Here is an 18,501-nt window from a genome sequence, read left to right as displayed (position 1 = left end):
CTGTGCTGCTGCAGGTCTGAGTGTGGAGCTGGAGGAGCTGATGGTGGAAGGGCTCCTGCTGCAGGTGTCTCTGCCAGAGATCACACAGCTCTATCACGTGTTACTGAACGGGCTGGGAACGCATCACACCCACGGACGCACGTCACAGCAAGAGGACGACCCCTCGGACTGTGACAAACGCAAGCAGTGCAACTCTCAGGTAAGAAGCTCTCCACAAAAAGGTGTGTGTGAGCATGCTAGCTATCAAGTACTGTAACTGAGTACTTGGGGGACTGTATATTCTTTAGGTTCTACTTTATGTTCGCTCTCGTGTGCTGATAAGGGCACAGATGACAAGAAGGAGGAGTGCAGTCTAGGTGGTTTAATGACGCTGAAGATTCACAGTACGGGCACGGAACAGCACACATACCACTTAGTGGTATGGCACCTTGCATTACGTGTGTATGTGGTCTGCAAGTAAAGAGAAATAAAGATGCAATATTGAATGACAGATGTAGAGTGTATACATAATACAATCTCTAGTTCACTATACTATAAACAATATGCATGTAATAATAATGTGGCTAAAATGGCTTAATGCTATACAAGGCAATACAGAGCCATGCAACATGACCCCACTAATTAGAGATCAAAGGGGTGCCGCTGTACCTGTTCTACAAAGCATAGCACCGTACTCTTCAGTACAGGGCTACAACTGCACAATGAACTTGAAATACCTCAACAAGGTTCACGATGAAAGATACCCACATTAAAATCAAATCCAATGTTATTGGTCACATACACTCCACTGTTGGAGACAGGACCACAAGCATTTCACTACACCTGCAATAACTCTGCTAAATATGTGTATCTAACAATTCACAACAATACACACATGTAAAAGAATGGAATTAAGAAATATATAATTATTAGGATGAGCAATGTCGGAGTGGCATTGACTATAATACCGTGTGTGTGTACACTACCGTTCAAAAGTTTGGGGTCACTTAGAAATGTCCTTGTTTTTGAAAGAAAAACACTTTTTTTTCGTCAATTTAAAATAACATCAAATTGATCAGAAATACAGTGTAGACCTTGTTAATGTTGTAAATAAGAAGTCCACTCAGTGTTGGAATATCTACATAGGTGTACAGAGGCCCATTATCAGCAACCATCACTCCTGTATTCCAATGGCACATTGTTAGCAAATCCAAGTTTATCATTTTAAAAGGCTAATTGATCATTAGAAAAACCTTTTGCAATTATGTTAGCACAGGTGAAAACTGTTGTTCTGATTTAAAGAAGCAATAAAACTGGCCTTCTTTAGACTAGTTGAGTATCTGGAGCGTCAGCATTTGTGGGTTTGATTACAGGCTCAAAATGGCCAGAAACGAAGCACTTTCTTCTGAAACTCGTCAGTCTATTCTTGCCAAGAAACTGAAGATCTCGTACAACGCTGTGTAATACTTCCGTCACAGAACAGCGCAAACTGGCTCTAACCAGAATAGAAAGAGGAGTGAGAGGCCCCGGTGCACAACTGAGCAAGAGGACAACTACATTAGTGTCTAGTTTGAGAAACCGACGCCTCAAGTCCTCAACTGGCAGCTTCATTAAGTAGTACCTGCAAAACACCAATCTCAACGTCAACAGTGAAGAGGCGACTCCGGGATGCTGGCCTTGAGTTGGAGGTGTGCGTGGCCACGCAGCCATAGGTGAACAAGGAGTACAGAAAGGGGCTGAGCACGCACCTTTGTGGGGCCCCTGTGTTGAGGATCAGCGTAGTGGAGGTGTTTCCGACCTTCACCACCTGGGGGCATTCTGTCAGGAAGTCCAGGACCCAGTTGCACAGGGCAGGTTCAGACCCAGGGCCCCAAGCTTAATGATGAGGTTGGAGGGTACTATGGTGTTGAAGGCTGAGCTATGGTCAATGAACAACTTTCTTACATAGGTATTCCTCTTGTCCAGATGGGATAGGACAGTGTGCAGTGCAATGGCGATTGCATCATCTGTGGATCTATTGGGGCGGTATGCAAACTGAAGTGGGTCTAGGGTATCAGGTAAGATGGAGGTGACATGATCCTTAATTAGCCTCTCAAAGCACATGATGACAGAAGTGAGTGCTATGGTGCGATAGTAATTTACTTCAGTTACCTTTTCTTGGGTACAGGAACCATAGTGGACATCTTGAAGCAAGTGGGGACAGCAGACTGGGATAAGTAGAGATTGAATATGTCCGTAAACACTCCAGCCAGCTGGTCTGCGCATGCTCAGAGGACGCGGCTAGGTATGCCGTCTGGGCCGGCAGCCTTGCAAGGGTTAACACTCTAAAATGTCTTACTCACATCGGCCACAGAGAACGAGAGCCCACAGTCCTTGGGAGCAGGCCGCATCAGTGGCACTGTGTTATTCTTAAAGCGGGCGACGGTGTTTAGCTAATCCAGGAGCAAGACTTCAGTCTCTGCGACGTGGCTGGTGTTCCCTTTGTAGTCCGTGGTTGTCTGTAGACTCTACCACATACGTCTCGGGTCTGAGCTGTTGAATTGCAACTCCACGTTTTGCCTGTTTGATTGCCTTACGGAGGGAATAATTATACTGTTTATGTTTGTGCATATTCCCAGTCACCTTGCCATGGTTGTGGTGGTTCATGCTTTCTGTTTTGCGCGAATGCTGCCATCTATCTGCGTTTTTTGGTTTGGGTAGGTGTTAATACTCAGTGGGAACAACATCCCCTATACACTTCCTGATGAACTCCGTCACCGTGTCCGTGTATACGTCAATGTTATTCTCAGAGGCAACCCTAAACATATCCCATTCCCCGTGATCAAAACAATCTAGAACCATCGATTCCGATTGGTCAGACCAGCGTTGAATAGATCTTAGCACGGGTACTTCCTATTTTGACTTTCTGCGTATAGGAAGGTAGGTGCAAAATAGAGTCGATCTGATTTGCCGAAGGGAGAGTGAGGGAGGGCCTTGAAGCCATCCCGGAAGGGGGAGTAACGATAGTCGAGAGATTTTGTAGCACAAGTACTACAGGCAATGTGTTGATGGAATTTCGGTAGCGTGTTTTGTCAAATTTCGTTTTGTTTTAAATCCCCACCTACAATAAGTGCGGCCTCAGGATATGTGGTTTCCAGTTTGCAGAAAGTCCAGTGTAGTTCCTTGACGGCTGTCCTGGTATCGACTTGAGAGAATATACACAGCTCTTACTATAACCAAAGAGAATTATCTTGGGAGTTAATACGGTCGACATTTGATTAAGATATTCTAGGTTGGGTGAACAAAAGGACTTGAGTTCCTGTACGTTATCACAATCACCATGTGTAGTTAATCATGAAACATACACCACCGCCTTTCTTCTTCCCAGAGAGTTCTTTATTCCTGTCTGCGCAATGTACTGAGAACCCAGCTGGCTGTATGGACGGGGATAGTATATCTGGAGAGAGCCATGATTCTGTGAAACAGAGTATGTTACAGTTCCTGATGTCTCTCTGGAAGGAGATCCTCACCCTAAGCTCGTCTACTTTATTGTCCAAGGACTGAACATTAGCGAGTAAAATACTCTGAAGTGGTGGATGGACTCGAAGTCCACTCCGAATACCTCTTCTCTGCTGGCGGCGTCTTGAGGCAGCCTTTGGAATAAGTTCAATTGCCTTCCGCCTTTTTTCTTCCCGGAGAGTTCTTTATTCATATCTGCACTGTGTACTGAGAACCCAGTTGGCTGAATGGACGGGGACAGTATATCCAGAGAGAGCCATGATTCCGTCCCTGATGTCTCAAAGGAGATCTTTGCCCAGAGCCCGTCTACTTTTTTGTCCAGGGACTGAACATTATCGAGTAATATACTCGGAAGTGGTGGATGGTGTTCACGCCTCCTTTTCCGACTCTGAAGTCCACTCAGAACATCTCTCCTCCGCCGGTGGCATCTTGGATCAGGAATAAATTAAATTGCCTTGCAGGGTACGAACAAAGGATCCAAATTCGGGAAAGTCGTATTTCTGATCGTAATGCTGGTGAGTTACCGCCGCTCTGATATCCAAAAGTTATTTCCGGCTGTATGTAATAACACAAAAAACGTTCTGGGCTAATAATGTAAGAAATAACACAAAAAAACTAAATACTGAAAAGTTGCTTAGGAGCTAGAAGCAGAGCTTCCATGTCTTTCGGTGCCATCTTCTGGACATCTATACAGGGTATGTGGAAAGGCACTGGGGGACATTACACAATACGAATTCTAGGCTAAATGTCAGAAATAATATGATCGGAGAGACGGAGCTAGCAAGCTTCGTTACAGTTGCTAGCTCTTGATGGCTCGCAGTAGAAACGCCTAATTTGCGTATCCATAAAATGACAATAATGTCCCCAAGTGCGTCTGTAGAAAAACACCTGAAGGATATTAAATATGTACTTGCATATCAACAAGGATGCACACTGGCCTTGGCTAACACAATGAAAGCTAACTAGTGGAAAACCACAGGATGGCTGGAACTTTCTCTCACTTGACTTCTCTAAGCTGGAATTGCCCAGCAGCATGTTTTTGTCCATTTCACTGGTGGGCGGAGCTACAGCTCTGATATGACTAACTTCTATCTATTTTACTATGATGACTACCATTTCCCCACAGCCTTTCGTACAAATACATTAAATTCAATTGTATGTATTTTTATGATTGGCCTATAAAAGCATTTGGTTTATTACTGTTACCATATCATCACTGATGAAAATAAGAAATACAGTTTACTTACTTTTAAGATGTTATGTTTTTTTATCTCTTCAGGATGGCCTGAAAAAGGAAGTAGTTAACGGAGCAGAGAAGAAGGCCAAGCGACGCCTGGAGAGGGAGGCTCTGGAGATAGAGCGCAGGGACAAGGCCAAGAAGCTCCAAAACAAGAGACAGAAAATGAACAAGGAGAAGAACCTGGAACGCAGGGCAGCCTCGACCTCCTCATCTCCTCGTTCCGACTTCTCCCAGTCAGACGACTCTGAAGAGGAGATGGCCATGTGTCCAGCAGAGGGATGCCAGCAGCCAGAAGGAGATGAGGTAAAATAAATCACTCACTGATAAGAAAATATGAAAAAAGATAAGCAATATTTTATTAATTGCGAGAACCTGATTGACTGACTGCTTGTGTTAGAGTTCAAATATGGAGAGAGGGACAGAATGCCTAGCAGTTTGTTTGTAGAAGAAATTGTAAAATGTGTTGAATGTTCAGTTCCTTGTCTGGCTTATGTCACTTGAGTTTTCTTTATTTGGTGTTTTTGACTTATTTCAGGTGGACTGGGTCCAGTGTGACGGCAGCTGTAACCAGTGGTTCCACCAGGTCTGTGTGGGTGTGACAGCCGAGTTGGCTGAGAAAGAGGACTATGTGTGTGTCAGCTGTACAATAAGCGATGGCCGCTGAGGATTTGAGGAGAGAATGGATGGAGTTTTGGAAGGAAAGCTGGAAGTCTGCCGGTTTTCGGCCTACTCCGTTAGCAACTCGGCCACACAAGTCAGGATGTCACAGACCTAGCTCTCCTTGTCCTCATCCCCTTTGTGACAACGGTGCTATCTCCTTCTCTTTATTGGGTTGTTGTCCAGAACTATACTGTTTGTTACTTTTTTGTATTTTTTACATATTTTTCTTTCCTCCTTTGAACTGTTTGTGGTTGTGACATGATGTGGAGTCAGTGTGCTGCATGGGTTTCCATATAATGGGTGGTGCAAAGGAGTCAAACAATAAGGCACTCTGTGAAGATCCAAGGGTATATTACAGTATATTGAACTTCCTTGCATGCAAAACCAGAGACAGATGGTGTTGGTTAAGGTCCCATCCTTCCCCATAATAAATCATGTGATAGAGAGAACTGTATTTTCTGGGAAACCCAATACTTAGTACTTCTATCATACTTCTGACTTATATCATTTTTGGTAGACTAAGTTTATTTATCTGAGCAATAATGTTTGTCTCAATTGAATTCAATGGATTGGTCTCCTCTGAACTATGTGTTGATGCTTCAGCAATGGTTTGATGTACAGAACAGAAAGCATATCGACTGAGGTAAGTTACAGTTGTAGACTAGCAATGTAGCAGACAGAAGGAACTGGATCAACTGCCACATACACTATACAGTGCCTTTGGAAAGTATTCAGACCCCTTGACTTTATCCACATTTTGTTACATTATAGCCTTATTCTAAAATGGGTTAAATAAATACAAAATCCTCAAATCTACACACAATACCCCATAATGACAAAGCAAAATCCTGTTTTGGGAAATTTTAGCAAATTTATAAAAAATACATAAGAATTCAGACCCTTTGCTATGAGACTTGAAATTGAACTCAGGTGCATCCTGTTTCCATTGATGTTTCTACAACTTGATTGGAGTCTACCTGTGGTAATTTCAATTTATTGGACATGATTTGGAAAGGTACACACCTGTCGGTATAAGGTTCCACAGTTGACAGTGCATGTCAGAGCAAAAACCAAGTTATGAAGTCGAAGGACTTGTCTGTAGAGCTCTGAGACAGGATTGTGGCGGCGCAGATCTGGGGAAGGGTACCAAAGAATGTATGCAGCATTTGAAGGTCCCCAAGAACACAGTGGGCTCCATCATTCCTAAATGGAAGAAGTTTGGAACCACCGAGACTCTACCTAGAGCTGGCCGCCCGGCCAAACTGAGCAAGCGGGGAAGAAGGGTCTTGGTTAGGGAGGTGACCAATAACCCGATGGTCACTCTGACAGAACTCCAGAGTGCCTCTGTGGAGTTGGGAGAACCTTCCAGAATGACAACCATCTTTAAAGCACTCCAACAAATCAGGCCTTTTATGGTAGAGTGACCAGATGGAAGCCACTCCTCAGTAAAAGGCACATGACAGCCCGCTTGGAGTTTGTTAAAAGGCACCTAAAGACTCTGACCATGAGAAACAAGATTCTCTCGTCTAATGAAATCAAGTTTAACTCTCTGGCCTGAATGCCAAGCGTCACATCTGGAGGAAACCTGGCACTATCCCTACGGTGAAGCATGGTGGTGGCAGCATCATGCTGTGGGGATGGTTTTCAGCGGCAGGGACTGGGAGACTAGTCAGGATCGAGGGAAAGATGAACGGAGCAAAGTACAGAGAGATCCTTGATGAAAACCTGCTCCAGAGTGCTCAGGACCTCAGACTGGGGCTAAGGTTCAATGCAGGAGTGGCTTCGGGTCTGTGGCCCGGACTTGAACCCGATCGAACATCTCTGGAGAGACCTGAAAATAGCTGTGCAGAAACGCTCTCCATCCAACCTGACAGAGCTTGAGAGGGTCTGCAGAGAAGAATGGGAGAAACTCCCCAAATACAGGTGTGCCAAGCTTGTAGCGCCATACCCAATGCGGCTCGAGGCTGTAATTGCTGCCAAAGGTGCTTCAACAAAGTACTGAGGAAAGGGTCTGAATACTTATATAAATGTGATATTTATGTGTAGAATTTTTATTTAGATATATTTTTTTTAAGGCTGTAACCTAACAAAACATGGAAAAGTCAAGGGGTCTGAATACTTTCTGAAGGCTCTTTTATATACAGAAGTATGTGGACACCTTCAAATTAGTGGATTTGGCTATTTCAGCCACACCCGTTCCTGACAGCTGTATAAAATCGAGCACACAGCCATGCAATTTCCATAGACAAACTTTGGCAGTCGAATGGCCTTAGTGAAGAGCTCAGTGACTTTCAACATGCCACCTTTCCAACAAGTCAGTACGTAAAATTTCTACCCTGCTAGAGCTGCCCTGGGCAACTGTAAGTGCTGTTCGTGTGAAGTGGAAACATCTAGGAGCAACAACGGCTCAGCCGTGAAGTGGTACACCACACAAGCTCACAGAACGGTACCGCTGAAGCGCATAGTGTCAAAATTGTCGGTCCTCGGTTGCGACATTCGCGACAGGGTTCAAAACTGCCTCTGGAAGCAACGTCAGCACAATAACTGTTGGTTGGGAGCTTCATGAAATGGGTCTCCATGGCCGAGCAGCCACACACAAACCTAAGATCACCATGCGCTATGCTAAGCGTCAGCTGGAGTGGTGTGAAGCTCACTGCCATTGGACTCTGGATCAGTGGAAACACATTCTCTGGAGTGATGAATCACGCTTCACCATCTGGCAGTCTGACTGACAAATCTGGGTTTGGCGGATGCCAGGAGAACGCTGCCGATCCAGAATGCATAGTGCCAACTGTCAATTTAGGTGGAGGAGGAATAATGGTCTAGGGTTGTTTTTCATGGTTCGGGCTAGGCCCCTTAGTTCCAGTGAAGGGAAATCTTACTCTATAGCATACAATGACATTCTGGACAATTCTGTGCTTTGAACTTTGTGGCAACAGTTTGGGGAAGGTCCTTTCCTGTTTCAGCATGACAATGCCCCCGTGCACAAAGCGAGGTCCATGCTGAAATGGCTTGTCGAGATCGTGTTAAAGAACTTGACTGGCCTGCACAGAGCCCTGACCTCAACCCCATCGAACACCTTTTGGATGAATTGGTACACTGACTACGAGCCAGGCTTAATCGGCCAACATCAGTTTCCGACCTCACTAATGCTCTTGTGGCTGAATGGAAGCAAGTCCCCACAGCAATGTTCCAACATCCTAGTGGAAAGCCTTCCTAGAAGAGTGGAGGCTGTTATAGCAGCAAGGGGGGGACCAACTCCTTATTAATGCCCATGATTTTGGAATAAGATGTTTGACGAGCAGTTGTCCACATACTTTTGGTCATGTAGTGTATGTGCTTGGGTGGGCTACTTTGGGAAGGAATGGAGAGAAGTAGTTTGAGACATTGCAGTTTATATTGTGGAATAAAAACATTTTCTCCTAATATCTAAGGGACGGTTTTCATATTTTAATTTGGTCCACTAGATGTCGTAATATCAACACTTGTGTGTAGTACCACTATCATATAACCAGGTTTATTACGTGATGAATGCATACGGATTATCGGATTATTATTAATACAAAACAGGCTACCTAAATATGGCTCCCAATTAGAGACAACGACAAACACCTGCCTCTGATTGAGAACCATATCAGGCCAAACACATAGAAATAGACAAACTAGACAAACAACATAGAATGCCCACTCATATCACACCCTGACCAAACAAAACATAGAAACATACAAAACAAACTATGGCCAGGGCGTGACACTCTGCCAGGAGGCTGAAATTTGACCGCAAGTAGATCTTCCAGCAAGACAATAACCCCAAGCACACATCAAAATCCTCAGAAATTGTTAATTGGCCACAAAATCAACATTTTGCAATGGCTTTTTGAACCCCATTGAAAACCTGTGGTTTGAATTGAAGAGCGCAGCCCATAAATGCAGACTAATGATATCGAGGATCTGGAAGGATTCTGCATGGAGGAATGGTCTAAGATCCCTCCCAACTCATTAAACATTTTTTAAAGGCTCAGTGCCGCTATCCTCGCAAGGTGAAAGGTATTGAAAACAGTAATTTTGAACCCTACCTTTTTTTATGAGAAAAAAATTACTTGTTAAACAAAATCTTTCTCTGAGCAATTGTATTAGTATAAAATATAAATATGAGATATTACACAAGTCTCAGATCTTGACTGTGACAATACCAGTGTACTATTTTGTAAATGAAGTTTATTTTTTCAATTGATACAATAATATCCTAATGATTAATAAAGAGAAGCTTAGACAGTGAGCTTATCTTTAGAGACTCAGAGTATGTTGACAATCAGCTGTTGGATAAAGGCTCCAACAGGTTGCAAGTAAGGAACCATGAGCTATGTTGAAACAGCTGTGTGTATAGAGGCTATAGAGAAGTCTTGTGAACAGGCAAAATGTAACCTACACATTGGGGCATCATAAGTCTGAGGAGTTCCTAGGCAGACCCATTTTTTAAATCATAAACAAATGAGCCCCTGAGCCATAAAGAGAACATGTATAAATAGCAGGATATATGATTCACACTGTATTCAAATGTTAACCAATTATGTAGCAGTAGTATAGTTATCAATACTTAATTTCCATCCTACAAAGCTGTACTTGGCCATCTGTAGGGTGTTTGCTGTAGATATTTTGTATGTCGTCTTGTTTTCACAAAGCCCCTTGAGATCTGGAGAAGGTTTTGATGAACAAGGTAAAATACAGGCTCATGGAATAATGAGTCTGGTTAATGCTGGCATGCTGGTTCCAATTCTAAGACTAATGAAATTCCAGAGCAGAACGCTCTGACCCATACTGCCTTTTAAGGAAACATCTGCCAGAGTTACTTACACAGTGGCTTGCAGATCCCTACCGACACATCGCCCTGTAAGGGATGAAAAAACCCTGATTGCTATATGCAAGATATACAGTTTTACAGGGGGTGCTCGTAGAGGCAATGTTCCATAGGTTTTACATAGGCTGTGTCCTGACTTATGGACATTCCAGAACCATTCAGAAAATATTTTTTTAAATATATAAAAATGAACATACAGTACATTGTGTATTAAATAATTATTAATCTAATACTGCATTTCATACTTGTATGATTCATGCAACTATCTTTTCTTAATTACGTCATACTTAAGGAGCCAACAACTGACAAAGTGAAATGGGAACGCCTGAAGAAGATGGGGAAGAGCTGTGATAGTTTCTTCAACTTCAAGTCCGATGACCCGGGTGACCAGGATGTCATGGACCTAAACTTCGCTGCTGTGGAGACCCCTAAGGAGGACATATCCAAGGACAAAGAAGTCATATCCAAGGACAAAGAGGAAAAACCAGAGAGCAAGAACTTGAAGGGTGAGGGAGGGAGTAGAGAAGAAAATGAGGAAAGACCACATAGTAGGTTAGGAGGAGATAAGGACAAAGACAGTGAAAAAAAGGAAGATAAGATTGTTGAAAATAGCAGTGAAGTACAGGTTGAAGTAAAGAACAAAAAGGATAAGCGTAGTAACAAAACACTTCACCTTATCTCAAAATTGCAAACAAAAAAGAGGATATGAAAGAAAAGGAGGGAAAAAACAGAACAAAGACAGACTCTAAAACCAAGGACCTGATTTCAAAGCTTCGAGGGCAAGCTGAGAAAGACGATAGTAAGGAGAAAGATAAGAAAGAGAAATCTCAAAAAATGAAGGATAGCAAGATAAGAGGAATGTTCTCTAAAGTAGAGGAAAAGCAAAAAGAACTCAGAGGTACTGAGACGAAGAAAAAGAGGAATAATGAGAAGGACAAAGAGAGAGAAAACACCCAATCCCACAGGAAACCAAGTAGTGTCCAGGATAAGACACAGAGAGACAGTGAAAATGAGACAGGAAGGAATCCTAGTAAATACAGTAAAGTCAACAATGTAAACCTACATTTAAGTCATTTAGCAGACGCTCTTATCCAGAGCGACTTACAAATTGGAAAGTTCCTACATATTCATCCTGGTCCCCCCGTGGGGAATGAACCCACAACCCTGGCGTTGCAAGCGCCATGCTCTACCAACTGAGCCACACGGGACCACGTCAACCTAGAGAACAGCAGTAGGGATGAACGCCTGGCTGGTGAAGTCATGGAGGGAGACGAGGAGGCCAGCATGTTGGATGAGCTCCTTGAGCAGGTCAGAAAAGATGACCCTTTAATGACGGAGCTCAATGTCAACAACTCAGATGTCATCAAGACCCACACTCTCATCCAATTTGCAGAAGCACTACAACGCAACACACATGTCAAGACGTTTGCTTTAGCCAACACCTGGGCTGACGACCATGTGGCTTATGCCATTGCCGGCACTCTGCGGAATAACACGTCTCTGACCAGCGTAATCCTTGATTCCAACCACCTCACTGGCAAGGGAATTTTGGCCGTGGTACACGCCTTAGAGAAAAATATAACCGTCACTGAGCTTCGCTTCCACAACCAGCGGCACATCTGTGGAGGCAAGACAGAGATGGAGATGGCCAATGCGTTGAGAAACAACACCAGGTTGATGAAGCTGGGCTACGGCTTTGAGCTGGCCGGCCCAAGGATGACCATGACCGACATCCTGAGTCGGAACATGGACTTGCAGCGGCAACGTAGACTGGAGGAAAAGAAACAGGTGCAGCTGCAAGCCCATTCATCCCAGCAGCTTCAGCCATTCCAGTCATCATGCCAGACACCGCAACCATAGACTAACACAAAAAAGAACACCTTGCCTTTGGGGAAGTTAGTCAACCTCAACCCAAGTCTGTTGGTGAGACTAAGAGGACAGGAAACCTTATGAAAACATCTCCTTTTTTGTCCCGCCCTAAACCCTCAGCTGAACCCTTCTACAAGGTGAGCGGCAAAGCTGGGGACATGGCGAGCCCTAAGGCTGTGGGTAAGCTAAACCCTAAGGCTTGGGGTGGTAGATCTGGAACAGGGTTTACACCACCTCCTCCTAAGGCTGGGGATGCTGGATCTCGTCCTGGGTCTCCACCACCTCCACCTCAGGCTCCTAAGGCTGGCCAATCTGGACCAGCAGCACCTCCACCTCCTCCCCCTTTCCCAGTGTTGGAGGGCCTAAGGAAAGCCCTTATGCCTGCCTCACAGAGGAAATTCAGCGGGCTGACTTCACGCCACGGAGAGAGGAACACTAGGGACCAGTTGCTGGACTCCATTCGCAAGAGCACTATGAAAGCTCAAAAAAATGTTCGAACAGGAGAGGAGTGGAGTGGAAGTTGTTTGTGAAAGCAGCATGATAATGCAATCAGTACAATGTGATTAATGTGGTGAGCAGCCAACAGTATGAGAGGAATTTTCATTACATCTGTAGGCTAACACACACACACACACACACACACACACACACACACACACACACACACACACACACACACACACACACACACACACACACACACACACACACACACACATATATATATATATATATATATATATATATATATATATATATACACTGCTCAAAAAAATAAAGGGAACACTTAAACAACACAATGTAACTCCAAGTCAATCACACTTCTGTGAAATCAAACTGTCCACTTAGGAAGCAACACTGATTGACAATAAATTTCACATGCTGTTGTGCAAATGGAATAGACAAAAGGTGGAAATTATAGGCAATTAGCAAGACACCCCCAAAAAAGGAGTGATTCTGCAGGTGGTGACCACAGACCACCTCTCAATTCCTATGCTTCCTGGCTGATGTTTTGGTCACTTTTGAATGCTGGCGGTGCTCTCACTCTAGTGGTAGCATGAGACGGAGTCTAGAACCCACACAAGTGGCTCAGGTAGTGCAGTTCATCCAGGATGGCACATCAATGCGAGCTGTGGCAAAAAGGTTTGCTGTGTCTGTCAGCGTAGTGTCCAGAGCATGGAGGCGCTACCAGGAGACAGGCCAGTACATCAGGAGACGTGGAGGAGGCCATAGGAGGGCAACAACCCAGCAGCAGGACCGCAACCTCCGCCTTTGTGCAAGGAGGTGCACTGCCAGAGCCCTGCAAAATGACCTCCAGCAGGCCACAAATGTGCATGTGTCTGCTCAAACGGTCAGAAACCTGTCTCTTATACACATCTAGATGTGTATAAGAGAACTCCATGAGGGTGGTATGAGGGCCCGACGTCCACAGGTGGGGGTTGTGCTTACAGCCCAGCACAGTGCAGGACGTTTGGCATTTGCCAGAGAACACCAAGATTGGCAAATTCGCCACTGGCGCCCTGTGCTCTTCACAGATGAAAGCAGGTTCACACTGAGCACATGAGCACATGTGACAGACGTGACAGAGTCTGGAGATGCCGTGGAGAATGTTCTGCTGCCTGCAACATCCTCCAGCATGACCGGTTTGGCGGTGGGTCAGTCATGGTGTGGGGTGGCATTTCTTTGTGGGGCCGCACAGCCCTCCATGTGCTCGCCAGAGGTAYCCTGACTGCCATTAGGTACCGAGATGAGATCCTCAGACCCCTTGTGAGACCATATGCTGACACATGCACATTTGTGGCCTGCTGGAGGTCATTTTGCAGGGCTCTGGCAGTGCACCTCCTTGCACAAAGGCGGAGGTAGCGGTCCTGCTGCTGGGTTGTTGCCCTCCTACGGCCTCCTCCACGTCTCCTGATGTACTGGCCTGTCTCCTGGTAGCGCCTCCATGCTCTGGACACTACGCTGACAGACACAGCAAACCTTTTTGCCACAGCTCGCATTGATGTGCCATCCTGGATGAACTGCACTACCTGAGCCACTTGTGTGGGTTGTAGACTCCGTCTCATGCTACCACTAGAGTGAGAGCACCGCCAGCATTCAAAAGTGACCAAAACATCAGCCAGGAAGCATAGGAATTGAGAAGTGGTCTGTGGTCACCACCTGCAGAATCACTCCTTTTTTGGGGGTGTCTTGCTAATTGCCTATAATTTCCACCTTTTGTCTATTCCATTTGCACAACAGCATGTGAAATTTATTGTCAATCAGTGTTGCTTCCTAAGTGGACAGTTTGATTTCATAGAAGTGTGATTGACTTGGAGTTACATTGTGTTGTTTAAGTGTTCCCTTTATTTTTTTGAGCAGTGTATATATATATATATWTTTTTTATTTTATTTATATATATATATAAAGCCAGCATTTCCCTTGAATTTACAGTCAGGAAGAATATTGGTGAATAAATCTAATCTAAATCTTTTACCCTCTTGCAGGTTGATGTTCCGAAGCTGCTTCAGTAACGGGCAGGGGATCACAGGAAGAAGAGGTTGGACTTGATACAGAAACAGAACTGCATTTGTCTTACAGTAGTACCTGGGGTGCAGCCTTGCTTCTGTTGTTGCTGCTGAGATATGGAGAGATATCTAATGCAGTGGGTACTGTGAGTCAGAAGGTGGTTTTGGTGAAACCACCTTAGGCTACACTTCCTGTTGACTTCCGTCTCCCTCAGTTGAATCTCTCCCTCCTTTTCTCCTTAGATGTTCATATTTGGTCATTGCATTGAAGACACAGTATGATGTAAGAATAATTAATTTTTAATTACTGGATGATGGTCAGTTGGATGTTCTGCTCTTTCATGTGAGGCTTTGTCCAGCTAAGAGGTAGGGAGAATGGGGGAGTTGCATAGCGGAAACAGAAAAGTTCAAAGGGGAGAACAACTGAAAGGAAAGGCTTACACATTGCAAGTCACCATATTTTTTGTATTTTTAGACAGTTAAGTAGCCGTAAGAGGAATGAACAAAGACATTTTTTAAATGTTTTTTTTAAAGATAATTTTCCAGTGTCACGATTAAAGGATATTATATACTGAACAAAACTATAAACGCAACATGCAACAATTCATTATTATTACAATTTTTTTTATTACCCCTTTTTCTCCTTCCAATTGGATATTTCGTGATATCCAATTGGTAGTTACAGTCTTGTCTCATCGCTACAACTCCCGTACGGACTCGGAAGAGTACAAGGTCGAGAGAGTTGTGTGACAAAACTGCACATTTTAGAGTGTCCTTTTATTGTCCCCAGCACAAGGTGCACCTGTGTAATTATCATGCTGTTTAATTAGCTTCTTGATATGCCACATATGTCAGGTGGATGGATTATCTTGGCAAATGAGAAAGGCTCACTAATAGTGATATAAACTCATTTCTGCACAACGTTTGAGAGAAATATGCTTTTTGTGCATATGGAAACATTTCTGGGATCTTTAATTTCAGCTCATGAAACATTAGACCAACACTTTACATGTTGCGTTTATATTTTTGTTCAGTACAGCTAAATAAAACATTTAACCAAACACATAGCTAGTACGCAACACACAACTCGTATCTGAAGTGTGCGTAGGTTCTTAATCTGGTCCATGTGTAATATAATAGCAGTCAATCGCTATTAGTTGTCTATAGGGATGGCAGTTGCTTACAACATGAAAGTATGAGGGACATCCCTATAGCTGGCAGGAGACCCCTTGACCTTTGCAAACATGTCACTGTGATAGATTGTGTCCTGAGAGGGAGGGAATATATTTTGAGAATGCTTTTGAGAATGTTGTGTTGTTTAGAATTGACTCATGAGGTGTACATACTGTATCATACAGATGTTTTATGACATGAAAATATACCAAGACAAGTAAAGATTTTTAACTACTAGTAGAGGACAGTAAAGCACTGAGGTTGACATGTCAGGCCACAGGTGTTACCTGATGTATTCAAGTGCAAATTCTGAAATGTATTTACAGAACCAAACAAAACACATTCGTATGTCTGGTTTCGAGAGTGCATCTAATAGCTAATAACCAGGTCATTTAATTCCTCCAGATTAACAATTATGGGATATTTCGTCTGTCTTCGATGTCTCCGTCTGCCTCATAGGCTTTTGATTTAACAAAAGTAGCACTTGTCTGTAGGACTTCCTTCCTGAAACATTGCAATCAGTTTATTTTTTCACTTCCTGTAATACGGCAAAAACAGCCCTAAGCCACTGCAAGTGATGCTGCTGGGTAGAAACTGATATGGTGACAGTAAGATAATTTGAGAGAAAAAGGGATCTGTGGTGAAATAAGATTTAAAAAATGTAACATAAAATTCTATCTGATGATTCTCCTTTACTTGCCAGGTGAGTTTAACACAAACCATTTTTGTTGTTGTTGATTACAATTGCAGACAATTTTTGTTGATTATTTTCTTTGTGAAATAGACTCCTGCATAGTGCAAATTGTATAGAATATACTTCTGCCGAACAATTCCACAAAGTTTTTGTTTATTTCACGTTTCAACTATTATTTGTTATTATGATAAAGAATAACATTGTTTTCTCTTTTATCAAGTTTTAAGCTGTTATGCAAAAAGGAGCAAAATTGGAGAGCATGGAAATGAAGGTGGATCTTTAGACATTAAGTGTTCATATCCAGATGGATATTAATATAAGCCCTAATATTTGTCGCCACCCCTGTTCCTACAGTGACATTCTCATCAGAAGTGTGTAAGCGGACACATTTGTCACAGTAGGAAGATTTTCTGTGTATGACAATGTCCATGGACATACTTTCATTGCCACCATCAAAAACCTGAAATTACAGGACTCTGGACTTTACTATTGTGGACTTGATCAGTGGGGAAGAGATGTTTTAACAAAAGTAGATGTCTCTGTGAGTAAAGGTATGCATATTGTTTTGCTTTGATTCCATTTGATTGTCTTTGAATGCACAAAAATCATACTCGGCCTACCCTCTACTGTTTCTACCCACAGCTTCATTGGTCACTTCACTGTTAACACCTGATAGGAAGGACACCACAGAAACAAACATATGTGTCCCCAGAGGTCCCCACATTTACGCTGGTTGATATAACCTTAAATAGCTTAAAAAATAAGCTCCTATTGTACAATTATTTTCTTATTCTAATAAATCTTCCATTTATCTTCTGTATGCTTTTGTTATGTCACTTTAATGGTGCCATGCAAAAACTTACCTGTTGCAGATTGGGATGTCGAGCCAACATCCTCATCGATTCTGATTGACAGCACAGGTAATTTAACTTTAGGCTACTCTATTTTGTTCTAAAAACACTGGAAAACGGGTTTGATTGAAATTTGTTGAATTATTCTCTTTCTTTCCTTTAGGTTTTGTAAGTGTCCATGTTGTTGTGGGAGCTGTCTGACTGTTGATGTGTTGCACTGTGGTTGCACTTTGTGTATTCTTCAGAAAACTATCAATGCCGTGCTCACTGAGTAAGACCAAGTTCCCTTTCTTTGATATCGTACCCACATATAATGCAGTTACAATAATAGTATTTGTTTTTGATATGTTGAAGCCTCTAATTTGTGTCCCTCAGCATTTCCAGCATCTAAAGTATCAGATCCTGTAGCCATTGCACAGGTGAATTGGATCTTTGTTTATGCTTTATCATAGTTTGAATAAGATTTTGCATGTCCTCATCAGACAGCCGTCATTCTGCACCAACTCGGTCAACAAATAAACTCTACCCAATCCCCTCTCTCTCTTGTTCTCTTCCTCTCTCTCAGGGTGAAGAGGACACTTGTCATGTGTATGATGAGATAATTATGTACAGCTCCAACAGTGACTTGTACTGCACCATTAGGTTTTGTGAAACCCCACCGGAAATAGAAGACAATGCTCTCTACTCCCTCCTGACACTAAAGCAACAAAGACCTCAGTGAGAGTCAAAAGTCTTTCGTTTATAGAGGGCATTCTCACAACACTGCAAGCTGTTGATAGTGTACATATGTACAGTATCTAGAAGCTTTGGGTTGGCAATAAATATTGCTATTGTTGTGTGTGTGTGTGTGTGTGTGTATAAATATATATATATATATGTGTGTGTGTTTGGCTTGAAGTTGAAGACCCTTGCTGTTTCCGACTGTTTCCTTGCATCTGTTTGACTGTTTCCTCTGATATGTTTGAAAAGGTAGAGCTGGCTTATTTCTGGGAATTCAAATGGAAAGTATGCTTTCTAATTGCATACACGACTACAGTATTCTGCATGCCCACATTATCCAAACAGATTTTGTATGGCAGTAGGCCTACTTTATAGTTTTTGTCAGCCTCAGTTTATAATGCGAAGACCATGGAAATAAAATTTTAATCTCTTATTTAATAACATTTGCACT

At 43.1% G+C, this 18,501-nt stretch overlaps 1 protein-coding gene, 1 long non-coding RNA gene and 1 pseudogene across 3 annotated transcripts in view; all 3 read left to right on the top strand.

Annotated features, from left to right (window-relative positions):
- Positions 1 to 8,805, top strand: part of kdm5bb (lysine demethylase 5Bb) — a 45,090-nt gene extending 36,285 nt beyond the window's left edge. Inside the window, exons 26-28 of one of the 2 annotated variants that reach the window (XM_070447958.1) lie at positions 15 to 223; positions 4,757 to 5,020; positions 5,253 to 8,805. In XM_070447958.1, coding sequence (XP_070304059.1) covers positions 15 to 223; positions 4,757 to 5,020; positions 5,253 to 5,381 — 602 coding nt within the window. In that variant the 3' untranslated portion in view covers positions 5,382 to 8,805. The remainder of the gene's footprint in view (positions 1 to 14; positions 224 to 4,756; positions 5,021 to 5,252) is intronic. The other variant, XM_024006344.2, reaches the window with a different exon arrangement.
- Positions 8,806 to 10,403: 1,598 nt separating this feature from the next.
- Positions 10,404 to 14,648, top strand: LOC111977174 (leiomodin-1-like; annotated as a pseudogene).
- A 2,453-nt stretch (positions 14,649 to 17,101) lies between these two features.
- LOC139029054 (uncharacterized) lies at positions 17,102 to 17,865 on the top strand. The gene is made up of 2 exons (XR_011481315.1): positions 17,102 to 17,399; positions 17,494 to 17,865. It is a non-coding gene; the product is annotated as an uncharacterized lncRNA (long non-coding RNA).
- Positions 17,866 to 18,501: the final 636 nt, after the last annotated feature.

The sequence above is a fragment of the Salvelinus sp. IW2-2015 genome, linkage group LG17, assembly GCF_002910315.2.
Source record: "Salvelinus sp. IW2-2015 linkage group LG17, ASM291031v2, whole genome shotgun sequence".
Lineage (NCBI taxonomy): Eukaryota > Metazoa > Chordata > Actinopteri > Salmoniformes > Salmonidae > Salvelinus > Salvelinus sp. IW2-2015.
This window is presented reverse-complemented; position numbering and strand designations above follow the sequence as displayed.